The 14,060-nt window shown below is 39.7% G+C and overlaps 1 protein-coding gene across 2 annotated transcripts; it reads right to left on the reverse strand.

The window, feature by feature from the left end:
- Nucleotides 1-898: 898 nt before the first annotated feature.
- C6H9orf40 (chromosome 6 C9orf40 homolog) lies at nucleotides 899-6,486 on the reverse strand. 2 transcript variants are annotated; one of them, XR_002176283.3, is made up of 3 exons: nucleotides 5,747-6,486; nucleotides 5,440-5,619; nucleotides 1,336-1,474 (listed from the first exon to the last, which is right to left on the reverse strand). XR_002176283.3 is itself a non-coding variant. In XM_019934661.3 (2 exons), the coding sequence occupies exons 1-2, from the start codon at nucleotides 6,173-6,175 to the stop codon at nucleotides 1,316-1,318; spliced, it is 588 nt and encodes a 195-aa protein (XP_019790220.1). In that variant the 5' UTR covers nucleotides 6,176-6,438; the 3' UTR covers nucleotides 899-1,315. The 2 variants fall into 2 exon arrangements, 1 of the variants encoding a protein (XP_019790220.1); XM_019934661.3 differs by lacking the exon at nucleotides 5,440-5,619 and having other exon boundaries at nucleotides 899-1,474; nucleotides 5,747-6,438.
- Between the last annotated feature and the right edge of the window lie 7,574 nt (nucleotides 6,487-14,060).

Genomic DNA, 14,060 nt, shown 5'->3' on the forward strand with positions numbered 1-14,060 from the left:
AACTTAGTTACTAACTTAAACACAAATTGCTTACTTTAACAATGAAACTGTAATAATGACACAATAATTCAGTTGTAACAAAGCCATCAACAGAGCAAAATAAAAACAAAGCTAACGAAGGAGGCAGTGCTTCAGCTCAAGTTAGTTATCTCCTTTAAACAGGAAAAACAATCACTAGTCTAGTGGTTCTTGAACTGGCCTGCTCATTTGAGGAATGGGTGGAAGGAAGATTGGTGCTTAAAAAAATAGCTACACCACGGGCTTCCCTGGTGGCACAGTGGTTGAGAGTCCGCCTGCCGATGCAGGGGACGTGGGTTCGTGCCCCGGTCCGGGAAGATGCCGCGGAGCGGCTGGGCCTCTGAGCCGTGGCCGCTAAGCCTGCGCGTCCAGAGCCTGTGCTCCGCAACGGGAGAGGCCACAGCAGTGAGAGGCCCGCGTACCGCAAAAAAAAAAAAAATAGCTACACCCAAAGCCCACCTCAGAACAATTATATGAGAATCTCTCAAGAGTGGGGCTCATTTGAAGTGTTGTCAGTGTTGACAAGTACAAGTCTAAAATAATAAGCAATAAAGAGCATTCCCTCAAAGCAATTCAAAACCAAGAAATTAATAAAATAAAATAAATATGATAAATTTCTTGCCTCTTATCCTGGGAAAAGGGGGAAGCACCTACTCATTTCTCTTTGTTCTTTATCCATCTTTGATTGCCCAAAGTCAAGTTTAACAAACGTTAAATATTGGAAGTTATGCAAACATCCTACCCAAATTAAAATTTTCACTACTGTACATTTAGAAAGCTCTTTTAAAACAATACCAGGTTTCAGAAAGAATCCCCCACATTTTAAGTTTGCACAGATGTTTAAGTCAGCTATTTGTTCAACGAAGAAGAGTCAATGAAATGTATTAGAAAGCATTTTATTAATAAGTTATTATAAAACAATATTTATTTCATGTACCACAAATTAACTTTTTGGTGCAACAAGAGCAATATCTGAATGTTTCCCATCTATTTCTAAAACTGTCACAATTCCTTTTTATAAGATATCTTCAAATTTAGAACCTAAACATAAATTTTTCTTAAGAATGCATACATAAAATACTTCTCCTATAACTGCACTATATCCTTGACAAATCCCTATTGGGAGGTATAGTAGTGACTGCAGGCATTTATCTTTAAAACAACTTTTCCTCATTTTTCAGGTTTGGGAATGATATCACATCAAGTATGGAAAATAACTCTTTTCCTTAAGAATACATAAATTCACTTAGAGATGTCTCCTCAAATTCAGAAAAACCCATTTCTTCAGCTCCTTCTGTCAGGACTCCATATCGATCTCAACAACTTCATTCTTGTCCTGAAGTGTTGTTTCTGTCAGGTTGTCTTCACTTACATCTTCAATGTCTGCCAGATCAATAGGTGGTAAAGGATTCCTCCAGTACTGGAAGGTGTTATACTGCCAAAATTCTTCATTGAGCTTTAGTGAAAAGGAGAGAGAGGTGAAAGTACATCAATGGTCTAGAAAAAATTAAGTTGTTTCACGAAACAAATTTTTTTCTGTTTTAAAAGCAAACTCACGTTAAGATTTTGCAGTCTTTAACTTTGCATCTTCAACAAATACATATTTTTAATTCTGCCTAATCAAAGTACTTCATGGACTCAGTCAACTCTGCATTTTCATATTCATGAATTGGTGAAAGTATTTCCTGTGAGTAAATTTAAAAGAATTTCCTCCAAGAGCTTCTCTTCCCAGAATTTTCTTCCATTTTTCAACCAAAAAAAAATGCCTGAAGATAGTCTTAAAGTTTTTTACCTTTCAGTGAGGAAAACAATTTATTTAAAAAACACATGCACACATCTTAAAATTTACTTTTGGTCTTTTTCCTGATGTTTGGTATTTTAAGGGATTGACTTGATGTAGGCTAAAATATTTTGACAACCTTCTAAAAAGCATTAGAATAAAAACATGGTAAATAACAAGAAAATCTTAAACTGATCATTTTATTAAAGATACCATTTTGTACAAGACATGACTCAAGATACCAAAACTGATAAATCCAAGTGAATGCTGGCCCCTTCAAAATTCAACAGCTTACTGTAAAAGGCTATAAAATTGTTTCAAGTAACTATGAAGTGAAGTTGATATTCCAATGAAGTTCAAAACTGGCACAAAACTAAAATACTTTGTGCAAAGGAAGTGGCATTGCAATTACATATAGGCTTCCAAAGTGACCATTTTGAAGGTTAACACCTTTCCCAGATGGATATCTATATATCTATATTTAGTCTACTAAGTTGTCTTTGTACTTTAGGTTCATACTTGCTATAGCAGCACTAACCAACAGAAATATAATGAAAGCCACATATGTAATTTAAAATTTTCTAGTAACTTCAGCTAAAAAAAAGTAAAAAAAAACAGGCGAAATTAATCTTAAAATTTTACTTGACCTTATAAAGCCAAAATACTATCATTTCAACATGCAGTCAATATTTTTAAAAATTGAGATATTTTACATTCTTTTTGTCTAACTAAAAGTTTTCAAAATCTGCCAGGTATTTTACACTTCCAGCACTATTCAGACTAGGCCCATTTCAATGCTCAATAGCCACATGTGGCTAGTTAATTAAATGGGGAGCACAGGTCTTCTCAATAATAAGTTTATTCACTGCCTTAGACACTAAGGCTTAGAGAATTAAGAGTCTCTTTGGAATTCCTTAACACTGGGATAAAAATGTAATAACTCAAAGGATGCCAAGAAAAACTTCATTTTAATAAGTAAATAGGGTTAAAAACAAGGACCTATTTCTCTGCCTTTTGGGAAAATAAAAACTATTGTTCAAATGATCTACTTATAAGAACAAACCAGAAAAGATCCTTAATGAGGTCAGTATAACCTAGTAGCTAAGAGCACAGACTTTGCCACCAGACAGACCTGTGCTTGCATGATAACTCCTCCACCCATTAACTCTGATCTTGACCTAGGTCTCTTTCATCATTGGTAAAAAGCAGAAAGGCTCTTGTGCAAATTACAGTTTAGCACTATAAATGCCCAATATAGCTAGTTATTATATCCCAAGAAGCCTACGAACCAATATCACTATGAACCAAAATCACAACATTTCTGCTTCCTTTCTATTTAAAGTATTTAACAGTAAGTGTCAGCACTGACAGAGTACTCAATCTGCGTAAAGTGACACTAAAGTGACACTAACATGAGAAAATACATGAATATTTATTGAAGTAATACCTGGTTTTATTTTAGTTCTCCGGTTAAAAAAAACACCTGAGGGGCTTCCCTGGTGGCACAGTGGTTGAGTTCGCCTGCCGATGCAGGGGACACGGGTTCATGCCCCGGTCTGGGAAGATCCCACATGCCACGGAGCGGCTGGGCCCATGAGACATGGCCGCTGAGCCTATGCATCCGGAGCCTGTGCTCCACAAAGAGGGAGGCCACAACAGTAAGAGGCCCGTGTACCGCAAAAAAAACAAACACACACCTGAAACAACTCAAATATTCTGAGGTTCTAGGACAGAAAAATAGGTATCACAATTCTGCCTAGATTGCATCTTCAATATAGAAAGGACATATTTGAGGAAATTCTTCCCAAATGAGATCCCAAGGGTACGGGTAGGGACTTAAGCTCTATTCTGAGCAAAACAGGAACCAGGAAAACATTTGCTTCATGAAGTGAAAAAGCTTTTTAACTTCTACATGTTTTTGCTATATCCTATTTTCCCCTGGCTGTAAGACCCTTAAAACAAAAACCATGCATCTTTGGTGGCAGGAAAGAAAGAGGAAAGCTGGAGAAAATTAAGTTTGCACAAAGAAGCAGCTCAAGGAACAGAACAAAAGAAAGGAACATGAGGGTTCCTGGGCTTTTGCCAAAAGAGAACAGGGGACTAGTCTTGATGAAGAAGGAACCCCTAGAGGCAAGCTTGTTCCCTGTCACAGGTTTGTAGTGACTACAAGAAGCAGAGAGCTGTCAGATGTGGTCACTGCTGTGGAAGAAGACACAGGTGTGTCTAGGAGATTCTAAGCAAATGTCTGTGTCAGTTTACTAAAAAATTCCTTTGCTTACCTGCCATTTCCATGTCCCTCTTATCAAGTTGTGGCATACTGCAGTCAGTATATTCTGGTAGCAAAGACAAGCCTAAGTATGGGTCCGGTACCAAAAATGGCCAAGTTTTCAAACTACACAGTACTTATCTCCATACCAAATAGGTCTGGATGGCTGTCACTCTGGATTTTTGTTTTTTCAGGTTTTGCACACTGGTGTGACATGATTTAATTGGAAATTCTAATTCTTTATTCTACTTTCAAAACATAAGTGCTATCTAAAAGCAGTCTGAAGAAAAAAAAATCTAAATAAGGATCATGTTTTCTAAATTCCAAGAAAACTGGGGGTAGAAACATTTACAATTTATAGTTTCATCCAGAAATGCTCATCATAATAATTATATCTAAAGGATAATTTCTCATGACCACAGAAAAAGATCTTTCCTAACTACTGTATTTTATTGGCAAGGTGTCTGATAAATTCTGCATAAGATACTTGAGACAATGAAAAATGTGGGGTGGATGCTATGATGGAGTAATTGAAGAGAATTTGGCGAAGTCTGGGCTCTACATTTGGCTCTTCCACCCCCAAAGCTCCTGGTTCAACCCAGAACTGCCAAATCGCAGCTTGAATTCCAAAGATTAGACCAACGCTGCCCAATAAATACAAAATGCCAGCCACAAACGTAATTCGAAATTTTCTGATGGCCATATTAAAAAAGTAAAAGAAATAACTGAAATGAATTTTAATATAATTTATTCAATCCAATATCTCCAGATTATTTCAACGTGTATTCAATATACAGTTTTTTGAGATCTTCGAAATCTAGTGTGTATTTTACTTTGAGCGCATCTCAATTTGAACTAGTCCCATTTTAGGTGTTGTGTCACATAGCTAGTGGCTGCCACACTGAATAGCACAGATCTAGACAGATCTTATGTGCAGAGATAGGGCAGGCTCATTTCCCAAGGAAGAGGAACTCTCCAAAGATCCTCATACAGACGGCTGATCTTAAGAACCAAATTAATTCTCAACAACGATCCTTTTTCATAGGATCCGATTTAAGACTGCCTTTTCCCAATACACGGAGGCCCTTCCTCTCAACCAAAAGAGCTGTAACATGCCTAAAGGATGTCCAACTGGTGGCTACCACATTCGTCACCCTCTTTAGAAAGAAATCGATCACGAATTCCAGAAAAAAAATCATCGTTAAACCAAGGAAGACGCAATACATCTTTCTCTGACGTTTGTCGTTGAGCTTAACTTATTGCGGTTCACGGTCAACATCTTCCCAAAGTTCTACAGTCTGTCATGACCCACGTCCCTGCTTCCCTCTTGGACAGCACAGATGCTGAAGGTGCAAGGCCACGCCTACTACCTCACCCAATGGTCTGTCTCCCCAGACTTTAGCTTAGTGCTCTCAGCTCGTCGGACTCTCCCAAAACGCTGCCAAAGGTGGTCTCTGGGGCCCCTGGTGTGCTGCCTGGGGTGGGGGGTCGGTGTTCATTCTTGCGGCGAGGATCCCGGCTTTTCATCTTTTGGGGCGTCGTGACGAACATGAGTCTAGAGGGGAACGATCGGTTCCTTCCCGGGACGCGCAGTGCCCGGGAAAGTATGACCCTTTTTCCCCTCACCCCGGGCCCCGCCCCCCGTCCCCCGCCGGAGCGCCCAGCCCACCGCCAACCCCTACCTGGTGCGGTGCGGCCCCCCAGTCTCCCCGCAGGGACTCTGCGCGCTCCGCCCCGTCGTCGCCACCGCCTCTCGGTGGCCGAACGCCCCGGGGCTCCTCCCCCGGCCCCCGGGGCCGCACGGGCGGCTGCAGCAGCGGCGGCTCGCCAGTCTCCAGGCCGCGGCCCTCACGCTCCGCGCCGTCCGGAGCGCCAGTGTCCCCGCCGTCGCGGCGCTTGCTGGGCGAAACCAAAGGCTCAGTCATACCCCCTGCGTCGATTTTACGCTTTCGGGGCAGCTCCGGGACGCCGAGGGGCTGCTCGGGATGCGAGGCCCCCGGCGGCGGGATCCAGAGCGGTGGCCGCGGCGGCTCCTCAGGAAAGTCGCAAAGCAGGAGCCGCTTCCAAGGCACGTGGAACGTCAGGGGCTCGGCCGCACGCCGCTTGGCCATGGGCCCCGAAGGCTCGGGCGGAGCCCGCCAGGCGCGGGAGGCCGAGCGCCGATAGCTGTGGGGGCGGAGGGCGAGGGCGGAGCGCGCAGCGCGCTAGGAAGGGCGAGGACCGAGTCCGGGCGAGGCTGCGGCTGGAAGGTGCAGAGGGCGGAGGGGGCGGGGCGGCCGGTGTGGCCCAGCCCGCGCACGCTGCCCTCGCGACCGCCGAGGTGCGGCCGGACGCTGAGGAGCAACCACGAAGCGGCTGAGATTCGAACCTGCGCACAAATGTGCGCGCGCGCACTCGCACCGGCGAGGCGGAGTCTTTGGTTGGTGGAGGCTCGCGGGGCGAACTCCCGAGCGCCCCTGCGGCCGGAAGTGCGCGCCCCGGGGCGAGGCGGGAAGGCCGCGGCGGGTTTGTTAAAGGCAGAGTGGCGCTGTCTTCGGAGTGCGTGATTTTTCCTCAGGGGCGGGGATAGGGGTGTGCAAATCCCGAGCTTAAAGTGTATATGTTAATATTCCCTTCCTTGAGTCAGTGGCCGTCGGGGCGTCCCCAGGAGTTTAAAACAGAGAATTATACAAATTTGATAAATTAGTGTTAACAGGCTTTAGCGCTACGTTAAATGATTACGCAAGACAGACTGCTGAACGGGGGTTGGGGCTGAGGGAAATAGATAAAGCCAACATGCAAAAACAAAACAAGAGAAAACAAACCAACGAGCGTGTTTTGCAGTGGCTGTTGTGGACGGTGAAGTAGGCACCACATTCCTTGATCTTTTGAATAAAAATTCACTGATGAAGTTGCAGAGAAGATGCGTCGCTCATCTAAGGGCTAATCCTGGAGCACAGACCTCTTCCGACTGAAACCTAAAATTGTTTGGCTCTTAAATTACGTGGGAAGTGCAGAGAATTCCCTGCTTGCTCTGCGCGGTGATCAAAAGTGAGATTCCAAGACCTTTGTTATTTCAAACTTGTGTGTGTTGTCAAAGAAAATGAGGAGACGATAACAACATATAAGGTATTTACCTTATATTTTAATGGTTAATAAAGACAGTAACCAAGTAAAGAAGAAAGTAAGGAAGAAAATTATATATAAGTGCTTTGAAGGGAGAAATTACTATGATCTTCTAGAGGAAAATAGTGCAAGGAAGATAACTGTCCTCTAAATGGTTGGTACTACCTATATATTAATTACCCCATGCCCCTATACCTCAAGGCTGTTGTGAGAAGATAGGGCAACCAGTTGTTTATTAATAAGCACAAATAAAATAAGTAGGGTAATAAATAGTAGCTTTTCTGTCTGATCTTTCCATTTCCTCTTGTTTTCCTCTCATCCCCGCGTCCCCCTCCCTTCTGGCAACCACCCGTTTGTTCTGTGTATCTATGACTACTTCTCTTAAGTTTGCTCACTTGTTTTTTAGATTCCACATATAAGTAAAATGATACAATATTTGTCTTTCTCTGAATTACTTCACTTTGCATAATATCCTCTAGGTCCATCCATATTGTTGCAGATGGCAAGATTTCATTCTTTTTCATAGCTGAGTAATTTTCCATTTATTTTATTGATATTAATATTATATATATATATGTATGAATATATCACAATTTGTTTATCCATTCACTGATGATGGACATGTAGGTTGCTTTCAGTTTGGGGCTATTACAGATAAAGCTGCTGAGAACATTTGTATGGACATAGGCTTTTTTTCTCTTGGGTGAATAAATACCTAGGAGTGGAAAGGCTGGATCACATAGTAAGTGTGTATTTAACTTATTAGCAAACTGCCAAACTGGTTTCCAAAGTGGTTATACCATTCTACATTGCCACGAGCAGTGTATGAGAGTTCTAGCTCCTACACATTCTCTCCAACAGTTGGTTTAGTCAGACTTTAATGTTAGTCTTTCTAAATAAGTATCTCATGTATCCCATTGTAGTTTATCCCTTTGCATTCCCCTAATGACTAATGATGTTGAGCATCTTCTAAGTGCTTACTTGCTATCTGTATATCGTCTTCACATTTTGACCAATTTTATTTTTGCCCTATTTTATTTTTGCCCAATTTTAAAATTGGGTCATTTGCTTTCTTATTTTTCTTATTTCATATTTTTATGCATGTAATCATATTTCATTCATTTGTATTAAGTATAGCATTCCATCATATGAATCCACTTCATTGTTGATAAACGTTTCAGTTTTTTCAGATGTTTGCAGTTACAAATAGTGTGCTATGAGCATGCTTGTTCATAATTTCTAAGGCACATGTGCAAGAATGTCTCTACAGAGTGGAATTACTGAGTTGTAGAATATGTTTAACTTCACCTGGACTAGGTAGTGCCAAAGCTTCCCAAAGTGCTTTTTACTAGTTTATCATTCTAGTAGAGGACAAGAGATGCCTTTTTGTCGCATCCTCACCAGTAAACTGAGTATGGTCTTACCGGAGCAGTGTGATATGGTATCTCATTGTGGCCTCAGTTTGTATTTCCCCAGTGAAATTGGACATCTTTTTATATCGTTTATGGACCATTCCTGGAGCAATAATCCTGGCTCTTTACTGTGCATGGTGTCTTGTTGAACAAGTTCTAAACTTAAATGTGGTTTAAATTATGTCTTTTCTTTGTCTAGTTTTTGCTTCTTTTTTGTCTTTAAGGCATTGGCCCTTTCACCACCACCTCTGCCTCAAGACCACCCTGCCTAATCCCAGTCTCTGCTTGGCCCAACTTGGATCTCTAGCTTTTTGTAAAAGGATTGTTAAATTCTTTGCCCTTTAAAAAAATTGGTTTAGTTGGGTTTTTTTCTGATTTGGAAGAGCTTCTTTTATATTCTAGAAAGCAATGTTCTTATGGGTAGTAGGTGTTGTAAATATTATAAATATTTCCTCCCAATTTGTGTCTTGTATTTTTACTCTCTGTGATACCTTAATTTTAATGTAGTCAAGTTTATCAATGTTTTCTTTTCTGGTTTACACATATTGCATCTTGTTTAAGAAGTCCTTTCCTGTCCCAGTTCTATACATTTTATGGTTTTATATTTTTGCTTCCACATTTAAATCTTTCATCCATGTGTAATTGATTTGTGTGTTTTTATGGTGTGAAAAAAGACTCAAGTTCATTCTCCTTCCCTGTATGGAATAACTAGTTTTCTTAACACCATATATTGAATAGTTGTCCTTTTTATCACTGTTATGCAGTACCTGCTTTGTCACAAGTCAAGTTTTCATAAATACACACAACTTTGGGGGAGCTCTCTATTCAGTTAGATTGGTCTATTTGCTATCCTGGGCCAATTCAACAGTGTCTTAATTACCATAGCTTTGTAATAAATCCTTGATATCTTTAGAGCAATCCTCCACATCTTGTTCTTCAGGAATATCTTGACTCTACTAGGCCCTTTGCTCTTGCATGTACAGTCATCTTGTAGCATTACATTACCCTTTGGAATCATAATTGCATTGAAACTATAGATCAATTTGGAGAGAACTGTCATCTTTACAATATGGAGCCCATTTCCTTCTCAATGATATTTTATAGCCTCAAATTATTTAGGTCTTTTAAAAAGTTTTATAATTCTCACTGCAAGGAGCTTATGTATCTTTTGTTAGGTTTATTCCTATGCACTTTATAGTTTTTGTAAATAGTTTTTCCCCCCACACCATACCTTTTTTTTCTCCAACATTTTGAGTTATTACTCAGTTGTTACTCCCGCGCTGTCTTTAAAAAATTAGTTTACTCCAAGTTTTATATAGTACCACATTCATTGCTTCAAGGAATTTATCCATTTCATTCCAGCTGTCAAATTTGTTGGTGTAATATTTTCTATTTTCTGTTTCCTTGATTTCTACTTAATTGGGGTTTACTTTGTTCTTCGTTCTCTAGGTTCTTTTGATTTAACCTCTAGCGTCATTGATTTTAGCCTTTCTTCTTTTCTAATATAAACACTTAAAGCTATAAATTTCTCTGTAGCACTTCTTTATCTGCAGCTGCCCAAATTTTGCTGTTACATTTTCATTATCTTTCAGTTTGAAATACTTTCTAATTTCCCTGATTTCTTTTTTGACCTATGGATTATTTCAATGTGTTAATTTTTCAAATATCTGAGATTTCCCTAAATATCTTTTTCTTATTGATTTCTAGTTTAATTTCATTCCTGTAATTCATACTGTGTGTAATTTTAATCCTTTTAAATTTATTGAGATTTTATGACCCAGTATATGAATTATCATGGTGCATGTACCACGTGCTCCTGAAAAGAATATATATTCTGCATGTATTGGGCACAGTGCTGTCACGTAAGTAGATGTCACAGGTAAAGGTGATTGATAATGTTTGGTGATTTTTTTGTTTCTCCCTTAAGTTCCATCAATTTTTGTCTATGTATTTTGAAGCTGTTATTAGGTACACACATATTATGATTGTCATGTCTCTGATGTACATCCATTTTTCTCTCTGATAATGCTCTTTGTTTTGAAGTCTTAATTTGAGATTAGTATAGTTGTTCCAGCTCTCCTATGCTTACCATTTGCATAGTATATCTTTTTTTTCCATCCATTTACTTTCAGCTTGTCTGTATCTTTACATTTAACGTATCTCTTGCAGACAACTTACATAGCTGGATCTTGCTTTTCTGGCATTCTGACAATTTCTGAATTTTAATTGGAATGTTTGTATAGTCCTTTAACATTTGATATAAATTATTGATATGGCTATATTTAGGTCTGCTGTTGTACTATTTTGTTTGTTCCCTTTCTTTTCTGGCTCTGTACCTCCTTTCCTGACTTCTTTTTTTTTTTAATATTTACTTATTTATTTGGCAGCACCAGATCTTAGTTGTGGCACGCAGGATCGTTAGTTGCAGCATGTGGGCTCTCTTAGTTGCAGCATGTGGGATCTATTTCCCTTACCAGGGATTGAACTCAGGCCCCCAGCATTGGGAACGCAGAGTCTTAACCACTGGACCACCAGAGAAGTCCCTTTCCTTACTTCTTTTGGATTAACGGAATATTGTTTTGAATTTCATTTTAATTCTTAACATTTAACTACATCTCTTTGCATTAATTTTTAGAGATTGCACTAAGGATTGCAGTATACATCTTTAACTTTTTAGTCTATATGAAGTTAACACAGTACCACTTCATGTAAAGCAGAAATCTTGAAACCCTTCTTTCTCACCCCTGCCCTGTCCCAGAAGCACGTTTATACTGACCCAGTAGGATATTCTACCTATCCTATAATTTCGTTAGAAGCACTCTGACTTCCTTCCCCAATACTTCTTGTGGAAAATAACCCAGAACTCATCATTAGTAACAACAAAGCAACAAAGAAGTTTTCTTAATATCTTCTTGGTAAAGAAGACTCTCATGAATTTATTCTGCTTATCTTTAAACTTGCCTGTTTCAGACTGATTGAATGAAGCCTCAGAGCAGTTTAGGGTAGGGAAGTGGTTTAAAAATTTTTAGCAACTATATATTTGCCAGACCTTTTACATATCTCATTTAATCCTAAAAACTGCAGCAGATGCTATTACCAATTTAACAGATAAACCTCACCCCTGAGCATCAGATCCCTGTCAACTTTTCAATGCGTCCAGACTTGACCACCGTATTTAAAATTGCAACTCACTCCATGTTAAGATTCCCCTTGCCTTTTTTTCCCCCACAGCACTTTACACCTTCCAATATATTATATAATTCACTTATTTGTTATTCTTATTATCTTCCTCTCTAGAAAGTAACCTCCTTGAGGGTAGGGTTCTTTGTGTTTTTTTCACTGATATATTCAAGCACTTAGAACAGCGCCTGGCATGTATTAGTAGCTCTTTACATATTGTTGGATGAATGACTATTCTTCACTTTACCTGGGTGTTTCACAGGCGTCTCATACTCCATCCTCCAGTATTCCCTATGAGCCATCATTCATCCAACCAGGTACTCATATCAGAAATACTCCTGTGCCCCTTCACAATCTTATGTTCACTCATTAATTTATTCTTTGAACAAATATTTTGAGCATCTGCTATGACTGGGCAAAATTCTAGACACTAGAGTTTCAACAATAAACAAAGCTAAAATCCCTATCCCTTGACTCTCCCACCAAAGCTTTGTATTGGGGGAATTAGACAATAAACAAGTACATCTGTCAAATGCTGAGGAAAAAAATAAAGCAGGGTAAGAAGGATAGGGAGGGTTTATATAAGGTGAGCAAGAAGGATCTCTCTGATAAGGAGACTTAAGCAGAGACCTGAGGAAAATGAAGGGACAAGTTGTATATATATATGGGGAGTGACTGTAGGCAGAGGCAATGGCAAATATAAACGTCCTAGAGCAAGAGCATACCTGGCATGAGCTTGGGACAGCAAAAAAGCCAGTGTGGCCTTTTTTCTCAGTGTTTTGTTTTGCATAGTTGCTATATCTGCTGTTAACCCTATACATTTTTTCATCCCAGACAATGTACCTTTCAACTCTAGAAGCTCAATGTGGGTTTTATATATGTCTCTACATAACTTTTTGAACATATGGAATACAGTTATGCTATTTTATTATTTTTAAAAAATATATTTATTTATTTGGCTGCACCAGGTCTTAGTTGTGGCATGTGGGGTCTTTAGTTGTGGCATGGGAGATCTCTAGTTATGGCCTGTGGGATCTAGTTCCCTGACCAGGGATTGAACCCGGACCCCTTGCATGGGTGCACGGAGTCTTAGCCCACTGGTCGACCAGGGAAGTCCCCAGTTATGCTATTTTAATGTTCTCTGCTAATTGTTGGTTCTGGGTTGGTTTCAGTTGATTGATTTTTCTCCTCTTTATGGGTGGTGTTTTCTTCTTTCTCTGCACACATGGTAATTTTTGATTGGATACCAGATATTATGAGTTTTATTTTGTTGGGTGCTTTTTTTTCCTCTGGCTTGGGTATGTAGTTATCTCACACACATGCACTGATCAGTACTCTACAGATTACTCCAGGGGCACTGTCCTTAGATCTCCAATGTTCTCTCTGTGTGCAACTCTTTCCTCTCAGGAACTCTGTCCTACACAAGGTAACAACAGCTCACTGCCGGTGGAATCTGAAGCCTGTGATGCTGTGCGATAACAAAAACAAGACGCAAACCCAACTCAAGTTCTTCTAAGATTGACTCAACCTCCCATGCCTGCCTGAGAGGCATAAATTTACACCAAGGCATAAATACTCTTTACCTCAGGTTCTGTTTTTTTCTACACAGTAAGTGGAATTCAACATTATGAGACTCAGGGGAAAAAAAAAAAAAAAAGCCCTAGTCAGCTGATGAAGCAATTAATGGAACTAGACTCAGAGTTGACCCAGATATTGGGATTATCAGTTAGGGACTAAAATATCTATAATATATTAAAGGATACAGTAAAAAAGGTGGACAACATGCACTGATACACAGGGAATTTCAGCAGAGATGAAAACTACAAAAAAGAGATAAATGGAAATGCTAGAAATAAAAAACATAATATCAGAGATAAAATTTCTTTCAACAGTTTCATTAGTAGAATGGACAAAGATGAGGAAAGACTCAAGGAACTTGAAGATAGGTAAAAAGAAACTATTCAGTTTGAAACACAAGGAAAATTTTTTTTTAAAAAAGTGTAAAAACAAAAACAAAAACTAAGAAACCACCAAAAACAGAGCATCCAGGAGTTGTGGGACAATGACAAGACAATCTGATGTACATGTAATAGAAGCCCCAGAAGCAAGAAGCAAGAGACAGCAGGGCAAAAGAAATATTTGAAGAGATAACGGCAAAGAACATTACAGAAATAGTAACAAAATATCAAACCACAGATCCAACAAATGGGGTCCAATGGGCTGCTGCTGGTCAGCTTCAGTGCCAGCTACGTAAAACCAAAAGCAGATGTGGTCAGTCTTCAGAGGCCAGAACTCAGAA

This window comes from Tursiops truncatus, chromosome 6 (genome assembly GCF_011762595.2).
Source record: "Tursiops truncatus isolate mTurTru1 chromosome 6, mTurTru1.mat.Y, whole genome shotgun sequence".
Classification (NCBI taxonomy): domain Eukaryota; kingdom Metazoa; phylum Chordata; class Mammalia; order Artiodactyla; family Delphinidae; genus Tursiops; species Tursiops truncatus.

What these genes read in the sequence shown, in the direction of transcription:
- C6H9orf40 (XM_019934661.3), bottom strand. Translation starts at nt 6,175, where the DNA reads ATGGCCAAGCGGCGTGCGGCCGAGCCCCTGACGTTCCACGTGCCTTGG. An exon ending in GGGGGGCCGCACCGCACCAG is followed by an intron (nt 1,475 to 5,746) that starts GTAGGGGTTGGC and finishes TTTTCACTAAAG; the next exon opens with CTCAATGAAGAATTTTGGCA.